Source organism: Oncorhynchus gorbuscha, linkage group LG01 (genome assembly GCF_021184085.1).
Source record: "Oncorhynchus gorbuscha isolate QuinsamMale2020 ecotype Even-year linkage group LG01, OgorEven_v1.0, whole genome shotgun sequence".
In the NCBI taxonomy this organism is placed as follows: domain Eukaryota; kingdom Metazoa; phylum Chordata; class Actinopteri; order Salmoniformes; family Salmonidae; genus Oncorhynchus; species Oncorhynchus gorbuscha.
Window position 1 is genome coordinate 31,836,974 of NC_060173.1, and position 10,373 is coordinate 31,847,346.

Sequence of the window (10,373 nt, forward strand, 5' to 3'; positions counted from 1 at the left end):
TGCATGAGTACATCCCCTCAAGCTGCATGCCCATTTCATCATCAATCATTGACATTCCAACTGAATGGGGATATTCTGAAATGAAAGAATGAGGTGATGGCGATAAAATGGAGATTCAAGCAGTTCTCAATTCCAGGCAAAATCAGGAAATATCCCATCTATTAAGTACTAGAATACGGTAATCAAAAACAACACGTCTAGAAAGCGTCACATATTTATTTCAACAACATACACAGTACAAAAATATAATTACAAATCAGAGGTAAAACCTAATTACTGGAGTTGCTGACAGTGTCCTGCCTGACCCCTCTACCCAGTCTTCTGCCCCATTGTGTGTGCTCCCCCTTCCCCTGCTGGCTTGGAGGTCCTCTTTGGGTTCTGGATGAAGTGAGAGAGTGAGTCCAGTCTGGCTGGGGACATTCCGTCACTCAGTGGCTGAAACTGAAAGTCTCCTGCAACAGCAACAAACAGCCATATTCAAGCATCTTCATGTCGCATTAAAAAAAAACAGCTAAATTCAAGCATCTCAAAGTTTGACTTCGGCTACAAAAGGTATTGTGCAGTAAAATTTGCATTGAATGAAGTCACTAGAAGCAAAAGTCCAACTCCGGCAAATTTAATGACATTAATTATGCCATTTGGCAGAAGCTTTTATCCAAAGCGACATTGTAATACACGTATACATTTTTACGTATGGATGGTCCCAGGAATCAAACCAACTTTACAGTTGTTGCAAGCTCTATGCTCTAACAACTGAGCTCCAGAGGACCCCAGTATTGATCCAAAATAGAGAGCATAGCACAACAGTATGTGTGTGTGTTGGTATGTGAGCGTGAGGGCTCACTGTGTGTGTAACCTGAGCTGTTGTCTCCTTCCTTTTTCTCAGCAAGGAAGGTTCTCTGCATCATCAGTCTCTTAACGGTGTGGCACTTATAGCTCAGCTCTGGACTGGCTTCTGGGTCTGCCCCTAAAACAAACACACGAGAGAGGAGAAAGAACTTAGAGTGAAGATCAGTTCATCTCTATGAAACTCACCACTCGTCAATACTCACCACTCGTCTGTCCCTCCTCGAAGAGCACACAGGTGCCCAAGGCATCTGTCAGGAGATATGGGGGAGAGAAGAGAGCCAGAGAGGGGAGAGTTAAACAGACACTCAGTCTGTAACTCAGTATCACAACAGGGCACTAATAAGAACACTACTCCAAAACATGTAGAACTACATGTACTTCACTGGAAAATGGATAACACAAATGTATTAAAAACAAGACCCCTAGCCCATCTTCTCTAGACACTTCCACCTAGTCTATCAGTAGGCAAGATGCAACAAGTGACATGTTGAGTTGTTTTTATTATCCCAGTCCCTTCAGATCTAAAGTGTACATAGGGAGGAGGGGCAAGGGGTTCATTATACATTCAGCAAATATGTTGTCAGGCATAAGCAAATAGAATCCACCAATAATGACTACACTTACCGTCATACTCTCCCGCAAACACGTATCTTCCCACCTGCATCATTGGCTGCTCACTGTCAATGTCCTTCAATACAACAAATAAGAAAATCAACAGGAGGAACGTAGAGGTTTCATTGAACGTTTGCTTTGCTATCTACTGTAGCGCGTGAGAAAGGGAAGCCAGATCACTCACCAGTATCTTGCAGGTTCCCTGACACTTGGTCAAAAAATCTGAGTTAATTATACCAGAGAGCTCAACCACAACCAACTGCTCCTAAAAAGAGAGGGAGAAAGAGAGGGGCAGAACATTTAAGAAATTGTCTTCAGTCATTTTTCCATGATAGAGGGTGTATCTGATCACAACAAACACTAGATGTCATCGTCCACCATAAAATGTGTTGGCTAAGACTTTCCAGAGGTCTCTAGAAAACTGTAGGAGACATTTCTACACTACAGGTGCATCCCAATACTCTCTTATTTCTCCCAAAGTGTGCACTTGTTAATTTCCCTTCACTGATAAAGGAAAAGAATGGTTGGTATAAGAAATATGTTGAAAACTCCCTCCAGCCCGACCAATCCAATGCTTTTAGATTTGTGGGAAGTCTTCAACCTTCGGCGGAGTTTAAAGGCGGTAAAGGTGGTGAAGTGCACCAGGCTTCCCCCAGACTTGATGCTCGGCATTCAGGCCAAATGGTAATCTTGGTTTCATCAGATCAGAGAATCTTGTTTCTTATGGTCCGAGAGTCTTTAGGTGTCATTCAGCTATCGCCAAGCTGGCTGTGATGTGCCTTTTACGGAGGAGTGGCTTCCGTCTGGCCACTCTACCATAAAGGCCTGATTGGTGGAGTGCTGCAGAGATGATTGTCCTTCTGGAAGGTTCTCCCATCTCCACAGAGGCACTCTAGAGCTCTGTCAGAGTGACCTTCTGGTTTTTGGTCACCTCCGCGACCAGGGCCCTTCTCCCCAATTGCTCAGTTTGGCCAGCTCTATGAAGAGTCTTGGTGGTTCCAAACTTCCTCCATTTAAGAATGATGGAGGCCACTGTGTTCTTACGGACATTCAATGCTGCAGAAATTCTTTGGTACCCCTCCCCAGATCTGTGCATTGACACAATCCTGTCGTCTCGGAGACCTATGGACAATTCCTTCGACCTCGTGGCTTGGTTTTTGCTCTGATATGCACTGTCAACTGTGGGACCTTATATAGACAGATGTGTTCCTTTCCAAATCATGGAAAAATAAGCAATCACATTTGGTGTTCGCCAAAAGGCATGTGGGAAACTCCCCAAACATATAGAAGGTGGTACTCTGGTCAGATGAGACTATAATTGAGCTTTTTAGCCATAAAGGAAAACACTATTTCTGGCGCAAACCCAACACCTCTCATCATCCCGAGAACACCATGTTTTTCCCCATCGGCAGGGCCTGGGAAAGAATTGAATTGAAGGAATGATGGATGGCGCTAAATACAGGGAAATTCTTGAGGAAAACCTGTTTCAGTCTTCCAGAGATTTGAGACTGGGATGGAGGTTCACCTTCCAGCAAGACAATGAGCCTAAAGCAACACTTGAGTGGTTTAAGGGGAAACATTTACATGTCTTGAAATGGCCTAGTCAAAGCCCAGACCTCAATCCAATTGAGAATCTGTGGTATGACTTAAAGATTGCTGTACACCAGCAGAACCCATCCAACTTGAAGGAGCTGGAACAGTTACGCCTTGAAGAACGGGCAAAAATCCCAGTGGCTAGATGTGCCAAGCTTATAGAGACATACCCCAAGAGACTTGCAGCTGTAATTGCTGCAAAAGGTGGTTCTACAAAGTATTGACTTTGGGGGGGGGGTGAATAGTTATGCATGCTCAAGTTCTGTTTGTCTTATTTCTTGTTTGTTTCACAAGGAAAAATATTTTGCATCTTCAAAGTGGTAGACATGTTGTGTAAATCAAATGATACAACCCCCAAAAATCCATTTTAATTCCAGGTTGTAAGGCAACAAAACAGGAAAAATGCCAACGGGGGTGAATACTTTCGCACGCCAATGTAAAATCAATGGTTGTAAAGGTGGGGAGAGGTCTGTCCACCACACTCCACAAAGTAAGTCCTGCAGGCTCTACTTTTGTCTTATCTTTATTATTGTCCAGCCATCTGTTCAAGTGCTGCTAAGAAAGACCTAGTTAAACTGCAGGTGGCCCAAAACAGAGCGGCACATCTTGATTTTATTGATGTATTATATTAAGTTAAAATAAGTGTTCATTCAGTAGTGTTGTAATTGTCATTATTACAAATACATTTACATAAAAAAAATATTATTATTATTTTTAAATGGCCGATTAATATGCATCGGCTTTTTTGGTCCTCTAATGACGGTATCGGTATCGCCGTTGGAAAATCATAATCGGTCGAACTCTAATCACAAGTAGACATAATTGCAAATGATTAAATCCATCCAATAGAAAAAAGAATAATTTTTTTTTGTTACGAATTGAACTTTAAATGAGTTGACTCTTGACATGGGATTTCACTGAATAACAAAAGAAAGGGAACATTGAATGATCCCAATGATCCATCGCATCACGCAAAAACATTTACCATTCATCTGTAAAATGATAGTCTAGAAACTAAAGCTTTGGTTGCCTTCCTCTCAGGCTTCCATGTCTTCTCCCTGGAGCTCCCCAATGTCCACCTCTAGAACATCAGACTGTGAGGCCTCATCTTCACTTTCCAACCTAGTTGAGGATGGCTTGTTGTCAGGCGCAAAAAGCCTCAAATTTGCCCGGATGGCCACAGATTTTTCAACCCTTGTATTGGTCAGCCTGTTGCGTGCTTTGGTGTGTGTGTTCCCAAACAAGGATCAGTTGCGCTCTGAGGAGGCTGATGTTGGTAGGATTGGGAGGATGATGGAGGCAACAGGGGAAAGAGCCTCAGTCCCTTCCATCAGGTGGCTGATGAGATATGTTGGCACGACTGCCATATTGCATCTCCAACATATACGCTGTGGCGTGTATGGGCTTCAGGCAGAAGTCTTCACGCTTTTTGATGCATTTCAGAACTGCAGTTTCCACTGCTTGGAGCAACTTATTCACATACATCTGCAAGCAGAGTCTGAACATCAGACAGGATGGTATTGTCTCCCTCAATCCATGCAATGGCTAAGGTTTCAGGGGTTTCAGACTGCTTACCACTCTCTCCCAAAATACATCAACCAGGAGGATCCTCTTGATGAGGCTGTCCATATCGGCAGACTGTGATATGGCTATATTTTAGAGAGACTCCTTCCCCTCCAGGAGACTGTCAAACATGATGACAACTCCACCCCAACGGGTGTTGCCGGACAGCTTCAATGTGGTGCTCTTATTCTTCGCACTTTGCTTGGTGAGGTAGATTGGTGCTAAAACTTGATGACCGTTCACATACCTAACCATTTCCTTGGCTCTCTTGTATGATGTCCTTGATAAGCAGATTGATTGCATGAGCAGCACAGCCAATGGGTGTGATGTGAGGGTAGGACTCCTCCACTTTAGACCAAGCAGCCTTCATGTTCGCAGCATTGTCTGTCACCAGTGCAAATACATTCTGTGGTCCAAGTCATTGATGACTGTCTTCAGCTCATCTGCAATGTTGAGACCGGTGTGTCTGTTGTCCCTTGTGTCTGTGCTCTTGTAGAATACTGGTTGAGTGGTGGAGATGTAGTTAATTATTCCTTGCCCACAAACATTCGACCACCCATCAGATTGCAATCCAGTCTGCTTTCTCTATGATTTGCTTGACCTTCCCTTGAACTCTGCATCAGCAAATGAGTAGATAAAGCATGTCTGGTTGGAGGGGTGTATGCAGGGAGAAGAACATTCAGAAATCTCTTCCAATACACATTGCCTGTAAGCATCAGAGGTGAACCAGTTGCATACACAGCTCGAGCAAGACATTCATCAGCATTTCTCTGACCATGTTGCTCCATTGAGTGAAAAAAGCTTCTGATTGCAGGAGGACCGTGAGCTGTTGCTATCGATAAGGTGTCTGATTCATAATTTTCACCTTGAATAGAAGTAGAGAGACTCTTGTCAGAGGTTGCTTGTTGTGAGCACTGAGGGATCTTTATGCACTTGGCCAGATGATTTTACATCTTTGTTGCATTCTTCACATATGATTTGCCACAGTATTTGCAAATGTACATACACAGCTTTTCCTACATTAGCTGCAGGGAAATGTCTCCACACATTAGATAGTGCCCGTGGCATTTTCCTGTAAAGATTAGAAAAAAATGAGTAAAGAAAAACAAATACAATTCCATGTACAGATAAATAGTTAAGCAGTTTGATTAAACAACTCCTTTGTAATAAGTTTAAAAAAGAAACATGTATGGAAACAGGTGAATGAACACTCAGTTAGCAGGCTCAAACAAGCTAAAACCCACATGGTAGCAAAAACTAACTAGCAGAAATTGTTATCAAGTTAAAAATGATTTAAACACACTTTGCTGTAGGCTACTATTTACTAGTTAACAAAAAAAATTGTCAAATATATTATTCACCCCACCCAGTATTGTAAACAAAACTTACCAGAAAGCATGTAGTCCTTGGCTCAGACAGTGTAGTAGTGTGGACTTAATAGCATCTTATTAGTGTACAAGATCTTGAGAATCAGCTGTACATGTGATGGAAGAATGCACTGTGCATACAGAGGGTTACAATTCCATTGAATTGGGGATAGTTTAACCAAAATATGCCACAAGACCTAGAATTGCCTTGTGTATCCCACAAAAAAAGGTTACCTGTTATAAGCTAACATTTTTGATGAATTCAAGCAAAATTCCCAGGCTTAACTTCCCATGGAAAATTTCCCGGAAAGTTTGCAACCCTCGCTGACACACACACTTACCAGAGCAGACATGCCATCAGGGGTCATAGTCCCCAAATCCAGAACGAATTCAAGAAAGCGTACAGTATTATATAGAGCCATTATTGCATGGAACTCCCTTCCATCTCATATTTCTCAAATGAACAGCAAACCTTGTTTCAAAAAACAGAAAGCAGAACTTCACGCTTCTCCCCTATTTAACCTAGATATTTTGTTTGTATATATTGACATGTAGGTTATGCATGCCACTTTTAAATGCATGTAGTTCCATCTTTGAACTGTTATGGTCTATTAATTTTCTGTATTATGTAATGTTTCATGTTCTGGGAGGAAGAGTAGCTGTGGCTTTCGCAACAGCTAATGGGGATCCTAATAAAATACCAAAATGTTGCATTACCACCCCCAACTGGACTATAGTATAAATCCATTATACCTTCTGAAAAATTAAATACAAATAATTTAAAACCCTTCCAACTAACCCTACAGTCATTAAAAACCAACTACCACATTCCATTTTCTGTGATTTACATTTCATTCTGCAGTACAGTTAATAACTATTGCTATGAATGCTAAGAAGCCAACCTTACTAAAGCATAGATCACTCATTGGCCTATCCCTATGTGCTGGCACACATCTACTACTCACAGGGATCCCTCACCCTTAAACCATCCTCCTCTACTCTCTTCACTGCCTCAGCATACAACACTTTCTGCACTGCTCGGACTCTGACCACCTCAACCTGCCTCACTCGCACGGGACACTTTCAATCCCCTGCAACATGGGAACCCCTACAGTTGACACAACTTCATCCACTTAAACTACATAATCCTCTGTCCTATACCCTCCAGCACACTTCCCACATCTTGGAATCTCCCTCCTACAAACTGCTGCCACAATAAACATGGCACCTGAAACATCACAGTGGATTCTACACAACAGCTCTAACAGGATAACTGATATATCCTAACATGACTTTTTCAAGTAGAGAATCAAAAAGAGACTGTGACACCTCTGTTTCACCACACTCCCCACTGGGTCTGCAGCGCACCAAACAACGGCCATCACAAACACCAGGAATGTTCAACTGCTTCACCTCCACACTACCCCAAAAATCATACATTTCAATGATGCCCTTCTACTAAGAGGAAAGCAAGAAACAGATCTTAACCTAAGTTGTGTGACAATGAGTGCCGACTCCATCTGGGCGGAAGTAACACAAAAAACTATCAGTCCACTACGGGTTACCTTCACTGATTCAACTACACCTAACTTGTTTCCCACCCACTCTGAAACCACAACTAGATCTGGCAAAGAGCAAGGATCCACTCTCTCCCAGAAATGTACTCCTACTGGACCAGATTCGTCTTTATCACGTCCATCAACGCAAGGGTCGGACTCCGAGCTCTTCACCACACCTTCCACGTCACTTAATTGGTCCTTATTAATTTCACCGCCAGAACTCAGTATGGCGTACGGCTCACTCTGTTTGTACTTGACAACAATCTTCTTCGACACACCATCTCTTTCTTTTCTGCTATCTTCAGATTCAACCTCAGCTTCTCATCCTCTTTTTACATCCATTCCTCTTCCTGAAATCCTATTAAAACGACTCCTAGTGAAAACTACATTTCTGAATAGAAATCTCTTTCTTGCCTCCTTGAGGGATGCCATCTATCAAAAAGCTGCATTCCCCTTCCTGAATCCCTGTTCAGCCTGACAATGTCATGTGGAACACACTGGTAGAGGGAGAGGCGGCGTGCAAGAAAAGTCATTAAGCATTTGTGGGAAGTAAGTGAACACTTCATGAGGTCGGATAGATTATTGAGCGGCACCATTGGGGATGGGGCACTCACATGTACCCACGTGAACAGGATGTGTTAGCTCACAGGTTGAATGAGAGAGCATATGGTTCTTACCTTCTCACTAGATCAGCTTTGTAATACACCTCTCTGCACATTTGTTCGGTAAATCAAATGGATTGCTAATTTTTATTTTATATCCGGCAATAAATGGTTGCATCACCCAACCAAAGATCTCCGTCTGGAATGCCAATTCTATGTAGTCGCTTCACAAACTGCTCTCATTCTGTGCCAGTGGCGTTTCATAGGGAATCAGAGACGAATAAGCAAAGTCACGATCTGTTACGACAACTACTCTTTGGTCTTACCTCCTCCTCCCATTCGTCTTCCATATTCACGATGCTTGATAAAGAAACCGCCGGGAATAATAAACAAAGACCCACACCGCTGTGAAACAGGCAATAATAACTAAGTACTTCCTGGTCACGGAGTTTGGGACTCCTTCAGAATATAAGTCCTTTCCAGTTTAATGAATAGTTACGGCGAAAATGATGGAAAGTGTGCAAAAATATCGATATATGTTATACTAGTTACCATACAAAGAACAATCGAAATATTTTTTAAAGGTTGCCCTTTTTAATCTTAAAAAAAGCCAATGTGTTTTGTGTCTGTACTCCTATCATTTATTGCACAGGTTCAACATTATCTGTACTTGTGTCGCAGTAAAACGTGGGTCCATTTTCCGCAGGAGCACTTTTACATTTCCAAATGCACAGAGTGTACATCAAGTGGACCTTCGCTGCTCATTTGGCGGCCATTATAGTGGCCAATCATCTTAAATCCAATAGTTTTTCCATATTCCACCGTACACTATTTTCTGTACGTTGTGTCGCTGTAAAAGGGAGCACTTCAATTTTCCAGAATTTACACCCCCAGCAGTGGCACTGCTAATTTTGCAGCCACATTTCATACACAATATTCTGTACATTACATTTAAATTAGCAAAAGTTTAAATTCCATAGATTTATGTCAGTTTTCAATGTAAGACTAGTAATACTATAAATTGAATTGTGTTTATTTCAAATTGTTTGTGCTTTTGTACTTGTCTAATGACTCACCTTTTTATGGATGTTTCCCAGCAGTTTGTTATTTGTTAGTATTTTGTATCAGGGTTGGCTTCATTTTCAAGTCCCATTCTACCACACCTGATTCTACTAATCAGCTTATTAGTAGAAACACTATGGCATAACTCACAGAACTCACACCTTAATTGGGGAGGACAGGCTCTTAGTAATGACTGGAACAGAATAATGGGAATGGTATCAAATGGTATCAAACATGTGTTTCATTCCATTCCATTGACTCTATTCCAACTATTATTATGAGCTGTCCTCCCTTCAGCAGCCTCCTGTGGTAGAACTGTTCTTGAACAAAGGCATGCACTACCCTAGTGGTTAGAGCGTTGGACTAGTAACCGCAAGGTTGTAAGTTCAAATCCCCGAGCTGACAAGGTAAATCTGTCGTTCTGCCCCTGAACAGGCAGTTAACCCACTGTTCCTAGGCTGTCATTGAAAATAAGAACTTGTTCTTAACTGACTTGCCTAGTAAAATAAAGGTAAAATAAAAAAAAATAATAATAAATAAAAAATGTGGGTCTTTAAGAGCAGGTTGGACCTCAGATTTGATTGAGTTACAGTTCATATAAGAAAATCAGTCAATGTAAATAAATAAATTAGGCCCTAATCTCTGGATTTCACATGACTGGGAAAACAGATATGCATCCATTAGTCACAGATACTTAAAAAAAAGAAAAGGTAGGGGTGTGGTGTGTGGATCAGAAAACCAGTCAGTATCTGGTATGACCACCATTTGCCTCATGCAACAAAACACATCTCTTTCACATAGAGTTGATCAGGCTGTTGATTGAGGCCCGTGGAATGTTGTCCCATTCCTCTTCAATGGCTGTGGGAAGTTGCTGGATATTGGCAGGAACTGGAACACACTATCATACACGTTGATCCAGAGCATCCCAAACAATGGGTGACATGTCTGGTGAGTATGCAGGCAATGGAAGAACTGGGACATTTTCAACTTCTAGGAATTGTGTACAGATCCTGTGCATTATCATACTGAAACATGAGGTGACGGCGGCGGATGAATGGCACAATGATGGGCCTCAGGATCTCCTCACAGTATCTCTGTGCATTCAAAATGCCATCGATAAAATGCAATTGTGTTCGTTGTCTGTAGCTTGCGCCTGCCCATACCAT

General features: G+C 42.0%; 1 protein-coding gene across 4 annotated transcripts; it reads right to left on the reverse strand.

Annotated features, from left to right (window-relative positions):
- Positions 1-196: 196 nt before the first annotated feature.
- Positions 197-8,627, reverse strand: gtf3c6 (general transcription factor IIIC, polypeptide 6, alpha). Of its 4 annotated transcripts, none has more exons than XM_046350285.1 (6): positions 8,472-8,627; positions 1,646-1,726; positions 1,474-1,537; positions 1,053-1,097; positions 845-961; positions 197-452 (listed from the first exon to the last, which is right to left on the reverse strand). In XM_046350285.1, exons 1-6 carry the CDS (start codon positions 8,493-8,495, stop codon positions 310-312), a joined length of 474 nt encoding a protein of 157 aa, XP_046206241.1. In that variant the 5' UTR covers positions 8,496-8,627; the 3' UTR covers positions 197-309. The 4 variants fall into 4 exon arrangements, with proteins under 4 accessions (XP_046206241.1, XP_046206234.1, XP_046206260.1 ...); XM_046350278.1 differs by having other exon boundaries at positions 845-967; XM_046350304.1 differs by having other exon boundaries at positions 857-961; positions 8,472-8,626.
- Between the last annotated feature and the right edge of the window lie 1,746 nt (positions 8,628-10,373).

Excerpts from the sequence above, each read along its gene's own strand:
- gtf3c6 (XM_046350278.1), bottom strand. The coding sequence starts at position 8,495 with ATGGAAGACGAATGGGAGGAGGAG. Across the intron at positions 1,538-1,645 it reads AGGGAACCTGCAAGATACTG|GACATTGACAGTGAGCAGCC; the intron begins GTGAGTGATCTG and ends GTTGTATTGAAG. Across the intron at positions 1,098-1,473 it reads GTTTGCGGGAGAGTATGACG|ATGCCTTGGGCACCTGTGTG; the intron begins GTAAGTGTAGTC and ends ATCTCCTGACAG.